General features: G+C 41.3%; 4 protein-coding genes across 6 annotated transcripts; 1 reads left to right on the top strand and 3 right to left on the bottom strand.

Moving 5' to 3' along the window:
• Positions 1–125: 125 nt before the first annotated feature.
• On the bottom strand, positions 126–6,151 carry trpv1 (transient receptor potential cation channel, subfamily V, member 1). Of its 2 annotated transcripts, none has more exons than XM_037270519.1 (16): positions 5,945–6,151; positions 5,009–5,200; positions 4,724–4,881; positions 4,472–4,624; positions 4,221–4,358; positions 3,644–3,945; positions 2,489–2,665; positions 2,270–2,425; positions 2,099–2,194; positions 1,964–2,034; positions 1,736–1,901; positions 1,359–1,425; positions 906–1,228; positions 719–840; positions 549–610; positions 126–225 (listed from the first exon to the last, which is right to left on the bottom strand). In XM_037270519.1, the coding sequence occupies exons 2-16, from the start codon at positions 5,182–5,184 to the stop codon at positions 149–151; spliced, it is 2,244 nt and encodes a 747-aa protein (XP_037126414.1). In that variant the 5' UTR covers positions 5,185–5,200; positions 5,945–6,151; the 3' UTR covers positions 126–148. The 2 variants fall into 2 exon arrangements, with proteins under 2 accessions (XP_037126414.1, XP_037126413.1); XM_037270518.1 differs by having other exon boundaries at positions 492–610; positions 5,945–6,148.
• A 154-nt stretch (positions 6,152–6,305) lies between these two features.
• shpk (sedoheptulokinase) lies at positions 6,306–9,373 on the bottom strand. The gene is made up of 7 exons (XM_037270576.1): positions 9,190–9,373; positions 8,980–9,121; positions 8,460–8,616; positions 8,153–8,305; positions 7,887–8,062; positions 7,153–7,353; positions 6,306–7,026 (listed from the first exon to the last, which is right to left on the bottom strand). The coding sequence occupies exons 1-7, from the start codon at positions 9,343–9,345 to the stop codon at positions 6,608–6,610; spliced, it is 1,404 nt and encodes a 467-aa protein (XP_037126471.1). The 5' UTR covers positions 9,346–9,373; the 3' UTR covers positions 6,306–6,607.
• A 211-nt stretch (positions 9,374–9,584) lies between these two features.
• emc6 (ER membrane protein complex subunit 6) lies at positions 9,585–10,933 on the top strand. The gene is made up of 2 exons (XM_037270627.1): positions 9,585–9,795; positions 10,274–10,933. The coding sequence occupies exon 2, from the start codon at positions 10,305–10,307 to the stop codon at positions 10,635–10,637; it is 333 nt and encodes a 110-aa protein (XP_037126522.1). The 5' UTR covers positions 9,585–9,795; positions 10,274–10,304; the 3' UTR covers positions 10,638–10,933.
• Positions 10,746–15,950, bottom strand: p2rx5 (purinergic receptor P2X, ligand-gated ion channel, 5). 2 transcript variants are annotated; one of them, XM_037270577.1, is made up of 12 exons: positions 15,533–15,950; positions 15,001–15,151; positions 14,760–14,831; positions 13,764–13,839; positions 13,381–13,501; positions 13,194–13,274; positions 12,470–12,611; positions 12,200–12,333; positions 12,040–12,133; positions 11,891–11,956; positions 11,684–11,772; positions 10,746–11,597 (listed from the first exon to the last, which is right to left on the bottom strand). In XM_037270577.1, the coding sequence occupies exons 1-12, from the start codon at positions 15,661–15,663 to the stop codon at positions 11,354–11,356; spliced, it is 1,401 nt and encodes a 466-aa protein (XP_037126472.1). In that variant the 5' UTR covers positions 15,664–15,950; the 3' UTR covers positions 10,746–11,353. The 2 variants fall into 2 exon arrangements, with proteins under 2 accessions (XP_037126472.1, XP_037126473.1); XM_037270578.1 differs by having other exon boundaries at positions 13,381–13,465; positions 15,533–15,948.
• Between the last annotated feature and the right edge of the window lie 157 nt (positions 15,951–16,107).

A 16,107-nucleotide genomic window follows, 5' to 3' on the forward strand; every position in this document is an offset into this window, starting at 1 on the left:
ACCTTTGTGATGATTACTAATAATAATGCTACTCAAACCAAGATTTGTGCCACTAATTATTTTATTGCATCGTTACATACAGACTAAAGCACTAATTCTTGATATTTTACGGATATTTCCTTTTAAAAAAGTTGCATTTTCTGTGTGTTCACGGTGAAAAGTTGCACATCTCCGTGGACTGTGGTCCTCTTCTGCTCTTTGCAAGTGTGACTCTCCAGCGCCCCCCTGTGGAACAAAAAGGAAATAGTTGAAACTATTGTCTATGCCAGTGTTTACCAATTCGTTTATTTTAACTATGGCACATAATTGACCACCAAAACAAATCTCATGGTAAACTAGTTTACTAATAGATGGACTGGATACACAGATTGAAAAAAAAAAAAAAAATGATACAATAATTTGTTGCCCTATCAAGTGTAATTTGATCATTTTGCCACATTACATTGGTCAGTAATCATTGATCTACACATTTCTTTTTTTTTGTGAACCACCGTTTGACTGAATCGGCTGGCCGTCCGACGTCAGTCGTCTCCTTCGATTACAGTTGCCGGGCTCCTCGTGGATTATGCCCAGGCAGACGTTCCATTTGTTCCAGTTGACTTCCTCCACTCTACCATGACAAGAGAAAACATGCTTCAATTAGAGGTCAGATGTTTCAAGCTCATCGTTTTCCAAACCTTCCATGAATTCACTTTGTCATTCAAGGTTAATCACAAACCTAAAACATCGACGGTGATCTTGTTCAGAAGGTGTGCCCAGATTTTTGTCCACCCCACAGCGAAGCCTCTTCCTCACAAATAATGGCAACTTTCTCTCCATGTCCAGGATGGTGATAGCCCTCTGACATATGGAAACAAAACACGTCAAACCAAAGCTGCTGAACCTGACCAGCCAGTGTAGCTGACCTGTAGCTTCCAGATGCTCGTGCTCTCCATGGTGATCTTCTCCACAGTGCGGTTCATCAGGGCGATGAGCATGTTCAACAGCAGGATGTAAGTGAGAATGATGTAGAAAATGAGCAGAACGTAGAAGACCTCCTTGTATTGGTACTGCTCGGTGAACTCCATGTCACCCATGCCGATGGTAAACTTGAAGAGCTGCAGCGTAGTGTAGGAGATATTTCGGAAGGTGGGCTTGATGCACTCGGACTCGGGGTAGGTCGGTCCGAAGAGGCGACCCTTTCCGGTGGTGTTCCGCACAGGAGGCTCAATGAGCAGTGTGACCACAGCTGTGACAGAAGATAAAATGTCAACGATTCCATATGGACAAAAATATGAAGAGAAATCTTTCCAAATATGACCATTATTAAAATACAGTAGACTACTAGACCCAAGTGCGGAGAAAACTAGTAGTCCTACCTGCTGAGAATCCAAACAGGAAGACAACATAGACAAACAGGAAGCGCAGGATATCGCTGAGTATCATCTGCAAAGGACGAAAAGGTTCCAAAATGGTTGCTGAAGGCTACCGTATTTTCCGCACTATAAGGCGCACCGGATTATAAGGCGCACCTTCAATGAATGGCCCATTTTAAAACTTTGTCCATATATAAGATATATATATATACATTTGGCCTGCGGGCCGGACTTTGGACACGCTTGCTGTAGTGGCTCAATATTGGTCCATATATAAGGCGCACCTGATTATAAGGCGCACTGTCGGCTTTTGAGAAAATTGGAGGTTCTTAGGTGGGCCTTATAGTGCGGAAAATACGGTACTCTCAGTCCTGATATACCTTTTGTATCATGACGCTGTAGATGCCCATGTGTTTGCTGCCCCTGGCAAAGTAGAGCAGGCTGACCCAGCTGAGCGCAAGACACAGCACTAGGAAACCCAAGTACTCTTGTCTCCCAAGGACATAGAGACCGGCTGCGACCAGGAAGAGGATAGCCTGCACAAAGCTGAAAAAATGTCCATCATATTTCCGCCCTGTGATTGGCTGCATTAGATCAGTGCTACTTACAAAAGAATATCATAATATCCATCAATCAGCAAGGTCTGCAGCTTTGGTCGTTTCCTCTTCAGATCTAATAACTGCAATATAATATTTTGGATTGTTATGAAGTTGCTGAAAAGGCGAAAGACATTAGATACGTACCCCCATGACAAAGAAATAGAAGTTTGCCAATGTTATTAGTAGCTGCCCGCAAAGATACAGGTAACCTGAAGTGTTGTGCTCCAGAGGGAACGGTGTCTGGATAGAAAAAATCATTTTAACAATTATGGCGTTTGGGCATCAAGATGAAACAACACAGTTTTCGACAGCCACCTTTCCATCCTTTTTATTGTAGGCCACCGCAGTGAAGATAAACAGGTACCCAAAGTAGACCAGGAAGTTGAGACCAAACATTAAGCCTGCAAACCTCTTCCACTTGTCCTCCAGCAGTTGGTGCAGAGGTTCTGTCTGGAGCATTTCATGGCGGTTCTGGGAGCAGACACGGAACATTTAAAAGCAGTCCAGACTACAAGAATGCACTTTAGGACTCACAGGGATGTCACTGCCATAGACCAGTATTTCCAGGACAGACTTGCTGTCCGCAGAGTCCACTGAGGCCAAGTCGTATAAAGAGCTCTGGACTGGCCCGTAAACCCACTCGGTGAATTTACGAGACAAATGCTTGGTGTGGCACTCCTGGAACTCGCGCTTCAGGATGTGTGCGAAAAGCTGCCAAAAGGAACATGACATGTTTGTAAAGGCTCATCTAGTCATGCAAAATATTTAATCTACAAATGTGCTAACCGTTAGGTCACTGTGGTTCTTTTTTTTTTACAGTAAATCTCTAAAATAATGTAATTTCCTACAGTATGTTGCTGCACGTATAATTTCCAGTATAATACTGGAAACAGTGTTATTCTTTAAATTAGTATCGTATTTTTCTGGATCACAACTGCCAGTAAAATAAATAAAATAATATATTATATATATGTATTTATATATGTATTTTTGGTTATCCAGTAAAATACAATATTTTGTATTTATTATATTTTACAATAAACGTCTGTATGTTGATATTATTATTTGAAAATAATTGATCGTTTTTTGATATTTTAATTAAAAAATATTTCATCCATTTAAGCCGGAAGCGCATTACCGCATTTCAACCGCTATAGCCAGCAGCGCTGTTGCGTCTTTCTACCGTTAAAATCGCAAAAGCGGATTGTTTTTTTTTGTTTGTTTGTTTTGGTTTTCTTGACTAATTATCGATCTCGTAGCCAATGAAATGCATCAGAATTAACACGTGCGGGCTCGTTGAATTTCCGGGACTTTCGAACTTATGTGACGACGCGCTTGACGAAATTGGTTAGTATACGTTTGTTTTTATTATTATTGACAATTATCATTATTATTATTACATCTGATTAATTTTTATTTAAAAAATGAGGTTTGATTTACAGTATTTTTATACTTTTGAGTTATGATTACCGTACATTAAAAAGTGCTGTCTGTCATTTTTTGGTCGCCTTGGGCTTAAGTATAATAATTGACCAAAATGTTTATTGTAGTGTTAGTCTTTTACATCATTGTAGAATTGCACCGCATCAAATCATATGGTGCAAATATTTGGTTGCCTTATGTAGCTACTAAAAACTATTCAGCATCCTGCATTTAATCACTTGTTATTGTGCACCTCCTGAGCCTTACCCCACTTTTTCCAGTCTTGGCAGCCAGTTTGAGAGGCGTCAGGCCGTTTTTGTTTTCAGTCACCTCCAAGTTGAGTTTGGGCTTCAGCCGAGCCGTGGTGGTCAGGATGCGATCGTACATGCTAGCGATGAATAAATCAGTGTTCTCCTTAGTGTTATCGGCCACCACCACCAGGGCGTGCAGCACCGTGTTGCCATGAGAGTCGGGCTCGTTTGGGTTGGCCTGCTGATACTCGTTGTCCAAGAGGAACTCGACCATGTCAGGCTGGTTCGTGCATGCTGCCAGGGAGAGAGGAAGCTCACCTGGGGACAAAGAAGATGGTACAAAAAAATTATTAGAATACCTTAATCAAATATAAGTGGAAAAAAGCAATCTGGATTTGAAAAGCATTTACACTCAGGGATGACCTCACTTCTATTTGTAGTTTTGTTCCATTTAAGTGCAGCATAACAACTAAATGAAGCTTCACCATGTTTACTTTGAACTCTGGGCCAGATTTTCAAATAGTGGAGGACCAGTATGTGCGTGTACTTGACATGCTTGTGAAATTCCACAAGAGGGCGCTCCTCGCACTCACCAAAGTAGAAGTTGGGGCCTTTATGTGGCCGGAAGAATTTCCCAGAGGCTTTGGCGTGGACGTCGGCTCCTTTACTGAGCAAAAGTTTGACGTAGCTCAGACTCCTCCGTTCAATTGCGATGTGTAGCGCCGTCTGCCCTGTTTATTCATATACAGGCGAATAAACAACGTAGCCTGGGATAGAGTCCAGTTCATCTTGACCCCTGGACAAGATTAGCGATATAGAATATTGATGCAAAATTTCCATTTACCTTTATAGTAATCGTCGGTGTATTTTGCATTAACAAATTCTTTAATGTCGCCAATCCTTTCTGAGATGTCCAATAGTAATTCAACATTGGGGTTCTTGCCGTCCTGGAGGTGCAGAAGGGCCTTCATCAGGGCAGTTTTACCATGCGACTTATCTGCAAGTGCGAGTTAATTTTGGAAGTTTAGTATCATCATGAAGCAGTTGAATGAAACCTGTTAAAAAAAATGGTATGTGGGAGACTCATCACACTCACATAGAGAGTCAGAGAGTTTCTTCATGTTTAGATGCAGGTACTGATGCAGTCCTTCCAATCTGGTGACATTCCCGCTGGCCGCCGCTTCAAACAGCCTGTCGATGTCAAACGTCCGACTGTCTCTCTTGGTGTTGTCCTGATCGACACCTCGGATGCCTCTGGAAACACAAGACGAGAAATAGCAACGTCGGGCTTTATTTTGTGAGACTTCTACTCCAACATGGGGATTACTACCACTCAAAAATAGAAGTGAAGATTTTAGATGAACGTGAAGGAGAGTCTCACTTGTCAAAATTGAGGTCGAATCGTATTTGAGGTTTGGTGTCCTCCATTTCCTCCTGGTAGTCGGTGTCCATGGGGGCTTTGGGTGCCTTTTGTTTTGCTGCCTTGTGTCGACATTTCTCGTCCTCCGTCCTGTCGTCAATTTCTAGAGAGAAAGTGTCTTTCTCTGACTTCTTCATCTCCGCGTCCAGAAGTCTACAAATTATGAGTATATGGAATCGTTCAGCTTTTATGATGACCGTAACAGGACACCTTCCATACGTTAATGGATACACTCTTACCGCCAACTATCCATTTTCTTTCATGCTTGTTGCCTTTAGATTTGTTTTGTGTTAAAAAGTTGCCTATCTTGTGTATACATTTTCATTTGCATACTTACTGTTAAATGAAAATAAAAAATAAAATAACACGAAAAGAAACAGAATGAAAACACAATCTGAAAAGTCAAATTGTATTTGTGGAATGTGGGAAAAGCGGAAGTTACCATGACTACAGAGAATCACCTCTGCAGCAGACATGTGATGTTTGTCTGCCACTGACTAACAAAGACTTTGTTTATATATATATTAAAAAAAAAAAAAAAAATCTCCATGACTGCCTCTTGGGCTGAAGACACAGCACTGATTTAAAAACATTTTTTATTCACCCCTAAACATGCTAATGCAAAGTAATATTTTTGTTCCTCTTTTAAAATGGGGGAAATAAATGAGTCAGCATGGAAACTGAGAGATCCATTAAAAGAACATGATAGCGGGGGATGATTTAAATGCAGCAAGCTTTTAAAACTCTCATTGTGGAATAGACGGCATTTAATCCATCCATCCATTACAAAATGTCTAGAAAACAACACAAAAATGCTTTCCTGTGATGTCACAATTTTCTTTGAGATTTCAGGAAACAACGGTCATAATGTTGAAATAATTATATCAATTGACTTACCACAAAGAGATTCCGATTCCAGATTGTGGTTTCCTTTGCATTAAAACACAAAACAATGGGATCGCCGTTAGGTCTGCAGCGGACTGTCGAGAATTCGTGTCTTGAGATGCTTGCTTAATGTAACACAGGCAAGATGAACATGAGGAGGGGAGGGGAGGGGGTGGAGTGACCCGCCCTGGAGAATATCAGAGCACATTAGTGTGGAGCTGTAAGTGCATGAAATGAAATGAGGATGTATTGACTGGCTGTGCACAAGCCCACACACATGCATCATGTATGAAAAACAGCTCTCTGTTATAAAGCCAATCTGATTTTTTGTTTTTTTTGATACACATAACATTTATAAGCTTTTTTTTTTTTAGCCCATTCTGTTTAGTTTCACTTCAACATGCGTGTTGTGTGATCACAGGTCCCGTGATTTTCTGCCATGCAAAGTAGGCTCAACTTAGTGTGGCAACAGGCCACTTCCTGTAACTTTTTTTCAAGACAGTCTGAACATCATTTTGTGTAAAAGTATTGACTTTTTTTTTTAATCAGGCTCCACATGAAGCATAAAGTGGACATTTGTGGTGATTCACTTGAATAAAGCATAATATATGTGAGGCAGGCATTTCCATTCGTTGAACTGCTCCTTTGTCATCTTCAAGAAGCTACTCGAAATTGTCAGTGCCATGCCGCATTGGTAGATCTGAGTCGGTCACAGAGGACCAAAGCCACGCCAACGGCAGAGTCCGCATCCCGTCCATATATCACGGGCTGGGCAAACACTTTTTCCACTTCCTGTCTCAGCACCTGATTACGCGCCAGGGCGCTCCCGCTACCAACTATCCTGTTGACCCCCGCCTGCTGTAGCCGCTCAGGGGTCATCATGGAGGCCAGATTCTCCAGGATCCCATGGCAGAGAGCTCTGGTCACGTGACCCAGAGAGAGATTACTTATGGAAATGTTGGTCACCTGACCCAGAGTAAAAGGGGCGTGTCTCTCTCCTAGGACTGTTGGACGCACTGCCAGGTCGCTGCTTTCCTGGTTCAGAGCACAACTGATCATCTTCTCATATAGGGATTGTTCGCTCAGCTCCACACCTGCAATGTAGAGGAATTGGGAATGGTCGTTTTTTAAACTGAACCGAGCCGTGCGAGTCTGCGAAAAGACCAAAACAAAGTCGAGATGTGCATACTTTGATAATCTGATCCAAAAAATTTACACACCGAGTTCTTTCATCCATCCGGTGAGCATATCCACAAACGTGGCCAGGACATTCCCTCCGTTGAGCGCCGCCGCCACTGCCAAGTATGAAGAGTCAAAGTAGGGGAAGAAAGCAATAGACGATTCAGGCTGAGGACAGTCAGGAGGTTTGAAGTCAGCCGGCATGGCGAAGGTCAACTGGGCTGAGGTGCTTATGTTAAGAACTAGAATGACAAAACGTGCAGTTGTGTGAGTTGAGGTTAAAATAAATGATGACTTAACATGCAAGGAGCAAGTTTAATATTGTTAGCATACGCAGTGGGATGGTGTCTGTTAAGAGGTTAAAAATCAGCGTGTATGTATGTGACCTGCTTTCCGTTCCAGTTTTGTTAAGAGTTTCATTAGAAAACTTTTGAATTTATTTTTTACCGTATTTTCCGCACTATAAGGCGCACCTTCAATGAATGGCCCATTTTAAAACTTTGTCCATATATAAGGCGCACCGGATTATAAGACGCACCTTCAATGAATGGCCCATTTTAAAACTTTGTCCATATATAAGATATTTGGCCCGCGGGCCGGACTTTGGACACGCCTGCTGTAGTGGCTCAATATTGGTCCATATATAAGGCGCACCTGATTATAAGGCGCACTGTTGGCTTTAGAGAAAATTGGAGGTTTTTAGGTGCACCTTATAGTGCGGAAAATACGGTACTGGACAACTGCGATACAGCAGAAAAAGACTTCCTGTTTTCACCCGCATCTGTCTGTGCACTCAGGCAGGAGTAGACGGCGCACTGGAAGTCTCCCAGAGCGGCCCCTACTGGCGTGCCCGCGGGGATGCCGTGCCAGTCGGAACGAGTGTGACCCGCCAGCTCACCGGAGGGGACACACTGAGGAAGTAGGTGCAAAGGGAAGCCGACGCCATTGAGACTAGAACATGCGCACACAGACACACGGGTTATGTGTAACATGCATTTAGTATGAAAGTTAGCACGTAGTAACTCAACAAGTGTTACATACATGTCCAGATTCCACTGCTTGGAGGATGTGTTGTAGAAACCCCAGCTGGCTGCATTCTGGGGTGTCATGAGACATCGGTCTAACCCACACAATTTGGATACAACATAGTCCTGGATGGTGCCTGCCACCGTGAAGTCCTTAAGGAACTCGGGCCTACAGAAGAATCACGCTCTTAGAATAAGACAAACAAAAAATATTGCTGCACTATATAGTTGTTTCATCTCAAATCCATTGTGGTGCTGTTTAATTGATGAGGATTAGATCCATGTCCCAAAATGGATGTCCTGACTATGTGTGTTTTGCTCACCTGTGTTTCATATACCAAAAGATGGTGGCACAGCCGAATCCTGTGGCAACGGCGAGGTGCGAATCCGGTTTTGGAAGGGAGGACAGGAAGCTATTGCTGCAGCGGCCATCTTGCCAGGTAATCAGCTGACTGAAGTTGCCTCTGGACCAATCGCAACCTACAGTATGATGCCCATTTATCATTTTTTGTCTGGAGATTTTTGGCAAATTAAAAAGTTATGGGTAAAACTAGTTCTCCAAAGCCATGTGATCAGATTAATCTTTAACTGTTGTCCATGTCAAAGTACAAACAGGTACAAGACATGAGCTGATCTTTTCCACTTATACTTTCCATGCTTTATAGTGATAATAACTCAACATTTGAGAATAATTTAGAGGCCAATGCAAAACAATGAGATGGTAAGTGAGCGCGCATTCTTGCGCAACGCGCATTGTAACGCAACGCAAGCACCAACCGTATTTTGAAACTACGGTTGATGCATTTATAAAAACTCGAATAGTGCCAAAATAAAAATGTTTACCACTCTCAGCATTCCAAAACAAAACCCCGTGCATCTGTCCAGATACCCCGATGCTGCACACATGTTGCAGTTTGTCCGCTGGTAGCAGCCCGACGCACTGGTTAAGAGTTTCCAGAATCCGGCCAGTATCCTGCTCCTTAGCCTGGATATCGATAACACGAATCCCGATAACAAGCAGATGTTTACGGCAGATGTTTGTCGAGCACTTACCTTGATCCCATTCGAATCAGCTAGGTCAGAAGCAGTTGGCAAACTCTGGCTTGCAGCAACGCTCCTTGATTCACTTTCTAATAAAACTGCTTTAATCGATGTGGTGCCCACATCTAAACCGAGAATGTACGGAGGCATACCAGCTGCGAACCTCATGCAGCTCCGGCTGAACTCGCTCTTCTTCTTTGGTGTTTGTCTTGATAACTAACTAGTAACTACACAAATGCATTGCTGCACCCACCTGGAAGTCATTCAGCAGAGCATTACATTAGTTCATATATTATATTATTTAAGGAAGCGTACATTTTAATGTGTTTTTCGTCGATACCACACTCGTGTCCGGTGCACTAAAATCCTACGTTTTACCCGACACCGAACGCACCATTAACATAATTTCTGATGACTGTACGCTTTCCAGTTCCCATAATCCATTGCGACTAGCATGGACGAGGACTGACTGGTTCGCACTACAAGTCGCGGTTGATAAAAATGAACGTGGCTTTCCCTTGCAGCAGCTCCGTGTTCAAGTCGACGAATTAATATTTTGCGTATGATGCATTTGTAAGTGCGTTGTGAGGAGTCGAGAAGCCCTTCGTCATCCTTCCGGTAAGAATCACACCTTTCTTAGCATTAGCATGAACACAGTGTTAGCACGATGGTGCTAGCGATGATGGGTTGTATGTTGAAATAGACTAGGGAAACCTCGCACAGCGCTGGTGCCGCTTATTTGACTGTTAAAAAAAAACATTTTAGGGTCTATTACGATGTTTTCTGTAAGGCTAACGTCGCCCGATGTAGATGCAGATTTACCCCTGCTAACTTTAAGCATTTGTCAAATGCCCTTCATGCTGTGCGATGTAAAAAACTGTAAATAAATTCTCGTTTTTTTTTCTTTTTCTGTTAATATCACCTGTAACTTGTCCAACAAAAAAAAAATTGAAAGGCAAGTCAGTGCTTGTGTTTTTTTTTCTTCTTCTAAACATTAATGCACGTGATCGTACATAATTAATCCAAAATTGTGTTGACAAAAGAACTAATCTCATCAGCATCCGGTTGTAAATTGTAACCTGTGCATTCTCTGCAGACTTTTCCCGTGACCTGCGACCAGAGCAAAGATGGCAGCCATAGTAGCCAAACGAGAGGGGCCGCAGTTCATCAGCGAAGTTTCAGTGAGGGGCAATGCCGCCGTGCTGGACTACTGCCGTACCTCCGTGTCGGCGCTGTCCGGGGCCACCGCCGGTATCATGGGCCTGACGGGACTGTATGGCTTCATTTTTTACTTTTTGTCCTCCTTCCTCCTATCTCTGCTGCTCATTCTCAAGGCCGGACGACGATGGAACAAGTGTTTTAAATCCAGGCGGCTGCTCTTCACTGGGGGCTTGGTTGGAGGTCTTTTCACTTACGTCCTCTTCTGGACTTTCCTCTATGGAATGGTGCATGTGTACTAAAATGACCCGCCTTCTCAAACTAATTGCATTTTGTTTGAGCTGTAGATGAGCCAGAAATAGATTTTAATGTTATTCAATTATGACCTGCTGACACGACTATTTTTTTTCTCTCCACACACTCAACAATGCCTTTAATTGACTCCAGGCCTCTCCTTATTTATGAGCCTGCCCAGGATTAGGTTTTGGATTGTAGTGTAACAGACTGTAGCACATGACATCCTAAACAAGGTGTAACTATTTGATGTTGCACTTTTCTGTACAGTACTGAAGTTCAAGACAAAATGTGATTAATGATTGGAATAAATACCTCTGTACTTATATGCACATATCAGATCTTTTTTTTTTTACTGTTTTGCTCACTGTTGAGACAACATACATTCATTTGTACAATAAGACATTTGAAATAAATAGTGGTACACTCACATTTTAACGGTAGCACACAATTCAAGGCAGACAATTCGTCATTGAAATTGGATGAAGCAAATTTCATCTCAAAATTGGCAGGTATTAAAAAAAAGTAATATAGGTTAATCAAAGCAACTTGTGCTCATTTTTTAAAAATCAATTTAGCAATTAAACATTTTTTGTTTTGACAAAAATGTCAAATGTATTTAAAAAAATTATTTTAATCCAAATTATATTCCTAAATTAAAACGTAATACATCCTTGTCAATAAGGTGATGAGACCATCGTTGCAGATCATTTTGATCTTGTTTTCAATTGTCTGAAGCAAATGTGATATGAGGCTTTGTTTCCTCACCCTGCAGAGAGAGGGTGGTAGCGTACCGCTGACCCGTGTTGCGTGGAATGGTGGGACCCCGCTTATTTTTCATTGCCTTGTTCTGAGTCTCCAAGGCTTCAATGTCCTCTGTCTTTTTTATGGAGTTAGTAGCCTCTTTTTCTGCAGCTAGTTTCTTGGATTTCCGAGTCCTTTTCTCTCGGATTGACTCGCGCTCTTTCCTGTAATATGCAGTGAGGCAGAGATTTGAATTGTGAAGAAAAACAATTGATAATTTTTCCCAAAATAGGAGTTGCATAAATCATACTTGAAATTGATGATCTCAAATTTCTTGTTTCGATAGAAGGAGCTGGTGTTCATCATGTACAGCAGGATCATATCACATACAAAGGCTCCCTGGAAGGAGAATTTAAAAAAAAAAAAAAAAAAAAAAAAAAAAAAACTCACAAAGTTCTCAATATCATTCCATACAGTCCAATTCAAATTTAGCAACGATATTAAGACGATAACTCACTATTCCTAGAAGAGCAACACCTGAGCCAATGGCAATTATTGTGGGAATAATGTTGAATTTTCCAGCCTGCAAGAAGCAAAATAAAACAAAAAATATTCAGCGTAGTGACAAATACTGAAATCCTAATTTCTCCAATTGCAGCTACTAACCTGGCCATTGATCATGATGTCAAAACGAATTCCATATACTTTATACAAAGTGCGAAATGTTTCCCCATTTTGATCCTTAAAGTATCTGGCATATCTGCAAGGAAAAGACATCAGATAGTTGAGTGACAAAAAAAAAAATGGGGGAACTGAAGTGACATACCTGAAGTTGTACCCTGATGTGACAGAGTTATTCAAATTCATGTCCAAACGAGTGAAGCTGTATTCTGGATTACACTTAGAGTAGTCCTTATCCAAATCGCAGTACCACTCAATTAATAAACCAACAGACCCACCCTAAAATAAAATAAAAATAATCAGAAGATAAAAAGGGATTTTTTTCTCTCTCCTATACTTACATTAATATCTCATTGGATTATATATTGGAAAAAGGAGAACAGATTTTTTTAAATTACATTCTGGCACTTAGTACCTTTGCAGCCATGTCCTGGAAGTCGTGTCCAGCACGTTTGATCAGATCTCCAAGTCGAAATATGGGACAGTAAGGATGGTCCACTTGGTCGTAGGAACATCTTTTCAAGTAGCTGTCATCAGCTGTATCAAGGACGTTGGACCTAAGAAAGTGAAGACAGCAAAACCCCCCCAAAAAGTATTATTATTCGATTAATCGATTCTGCAAATATTTTATAACGTTTATTAGCGTTTGGACCTGACTGCTGAGCCTCTTAAAAAAGCTCTTACAGCACTCAACCAGTACCCATCTGTCATTGGGCTATGACCATACCATTGGCATGCTGCCTTAATTTAAAACCCATTAGGAGCAACTGTTGAGTTTACCAATGCCAGTTAACGGAGTTTCGGATTACCCGTCAAAAAAGACGACGAGTCAGGAACCCGAAGAAAGATGTGCTTCATTTCAATGAGTTCATGATGTATGTTATTGCCATGACTAGTGCCATCTGTCCACAACACTTGAAATGAAAGGGGGGGGGTCAATCTTGTGTGACACCTGTCCACAGTTAGGCTCGCCGTCAAGGGCATCTCGCATGACTCTTTCACTGTCTCACTGAGTGCAATGCACAGGGCGTATTAATAGAAAGCACTCTGCACTATTTAAATCATGCACGGGCCACATAGTATATTTCTCAGCTCGCTTACTGATCTAAGGAGGCATGCCATCACTCATCGCCACTTACTTTGAAAATTCAAACTTTGGGAACCTGATGAAGTTCTTGATGTAAACGGTGAAGTTTTCAGCTTCGCTCAGTAATGGTACTCTGGGAGGAAAGATAGAAAACGGAACAGTTGTTTAAAAGGAATGGCAGCTTCGTAGGGAGTTATCGGTAAAAAATAGAAGGTGTGAAAATGTCTTGAGATACCCACATGGGTCTCTTGCTGTACTCTACAGGACACCAGGCATGAATCTCGCAAGTGCCAGTGCTGTTTATACACAAGCCTGTTTTAATTCCTGATGGAGAGAGCAACGTTTGTTGGCTGGGTAGTGCTGAGAGAGTGGCGATTCATAATCAGATGCGTTGAAACAGGGATTGGACCAAATCAATTACAATAAGTGGTACGTTGACTTTATAAATATCAAATAAAAACAGTCATTAGGAGATGCTCAGGCCACGCCCCTTAAAGGCACACGACACTTGGAACAAATGAAACTTCAAAGTCGAGGTACCACTGTATTGCATGTTGTCAAAACACAAAATAATTAGGATTCCTTTTTACACTTTTAATGATTGACAAGAAATGCTCCTCACCATGCCCTGCTATGACAGTTTCCCCCTCAGTGCAGTCATCATCACTAAGACATTGGCCATTTGGTACCTTGATACTCTGTGATGCACACAGTAAATGATATGTAAATAATATTTGGTCATCCAAATGCAGAAGTGATGATATTTAGGCCATTACAGAATTGGAAGACATTTTCTGGCCCTCAAAATGATATTTCAAATAATGCGCAAACTACGGAAGCACTTTTGTGATTTATGGTTCTTCCGAGACAAATGTAAACAAACTGGAGTGTTGACTTAATATTATTTACTGTAAATACCAAATATCTCTTGGGCATTCCTAAAATAAATGTCATTAGTCCCTCACATTTGATCACACATATAGATCAAATATAAATTATAGATGAAATATAGCAAATAAAATAAGTTTATTGCTAATTGCTACGTCTTCCTTGCGTCATCACATTTATTAAATGAGACACATTTGAAATAGTATTAAGCTCTGAAGTTGTGTCTTTCCACAAACACACAACCCTGCTACTAAATAAAGCAATTTAAAGAAAGAGAATAACTCATGACAACAAAAATACATTAATATCTAAGTTTTTCTTTACCAGTTAGCTTAGCAGCTAATACAGCTTCCATGTACGCTTGAGCAAAAAATGCTAACATTAGCATTGATTTTCAACCCAATTATTCCCAGTCCTGTGATTGTACTTACAGTAGTAATTGAATTTAAGTAGTATTGAAGTAAAATCCACCTGAAATGATAAATTAGCTGTTTTTTAAATATATATTTTCAGGTTCCTGACTATCCTGTAATAGGGTTGCTCCAAACACAACAACTATACGATAAGACGAGACTGAGTTGGATGAATCAAATAATATTGGTTTATTTCAAGTTTTTCTTAAAAACATAAATGGGAAATTATAAAACGAACGGTTGCTTGCTGGTTAAATTGTCCTCCGATTCTGGAATGACCCATGAAATAACACGGAGACTGGCCTGTGTGCACTCACCTCGGCACAGAAGCCCAGCCTCTGATTGGGGGTCTCAATGTAATTTGTAACCACGAAGAAAACCTGCTCTCCCTGCACAATACAATTAAGGTTTGATTCATTCTAATGAAGAAGGAAAAGGTTAAACGAACCCCTGGGGAAGATCAATACTGTTAAATGTAAATCGGGCAAATTCTGCTGCTAATGACATCTAGCTAAATCATATTCCTTCTTGACAAGGGGAGATTTTAATATACGGTACATTCGGCGGAATGACGTAGTCCTCGGCACTCCACAGGTGAAGGCCGCTCTCTGAGCTGTTGGTCAGTGTGACGCCTTTGAGCTTGGTGATGACGGAAGATTGGATGGCCTCCTCTCTTTCCTGGTAGCCCTTCTTCATCACAAACACCCACCTAATGCATAGAGCAACAGCCATGAGATTTGTCATCAAGTCTCACTTGCTGCTCACTCTTCGTCTGACTTTTTTTTTAATCGAGAGCATTCTAATCAAGTTTTCTTCGAACGTAGATTTTCTGTTTGTCTTGTCACTTCAATTTCACTTTTGCATAATTTCCTTCCATACTCTGATGTGACGTCACACACCTTCTGAAGGATTAAAAAGTATTTATAATATAATAACCCCACACACATGCCCTGCCACTTTAACAGAGCAAAGCACAGGACTTGCACAGGCACAACTATTTTAACTTTGTGAATCACTTTGTGGAAGGTTAGTTTGTGCAAAGGCACCATTGGACAGATACAATGGGCGGCAAGGCACGATTGCACCTTACCCGATTATGTATCCCAGCACGGCCAGTTGGTAGATTCGAAATAGTATTCCGATCTTTCTGTTCTCTGCGATGACATACTTTTCCGTCTTGTAGTTGAGGAGGGAAAAGAAGAAGGTGCCCCAACCGGCCATGTCGGTGGTCGTGAGAGAGTGAGGGAGCTGCACCAGGCAGTGCTTGTCCCCTCCTCAGCTGGTTGACTCGTCAAAACCACTGTCACTCCAACAAGCTCCTCCAACATGCCTGAAGGCAACATGAGCACACATCACATTCAACCATCTAACAGGCTTTTAAGATGACTTTTGAACGTCAGTGTTTTTCTTTTATTTGTCAGGGGGGCCTCATTTATCAGGTCATTCAAAATGAGGTGATATTGAACCCAAATAGTTTTTGCATAATTGTATTTGAAGTTGTGGGCCGATAATTTTAGGGCCTGGAATAAATCAGAAAAGTGCCATCTAAAATCTTTATTTCTAATTATGGAAAGGGACAATTGCTCATTTACAATGTCGACCTGAAAACAAAGGGCAAGGTAAAATTCTAAAGTACAAAAAAAGGGCAAATACAAAACATACTGT

The sequence above is a fragment of the Syngnathus acus genome, chromosome 14 (genome assembly GCF_901709675.1).
Source record: "Syngnathus acus chromosome 14, fSynAcu1.2, whole genome shotgun sequence".
NCBI classification, from domain to species: Eukaryota; Metazoa; Chordata; class Actinopteri; order Syngnathiformes; family Syngnathidae; genus Syngnathus; species Syngnathus acus.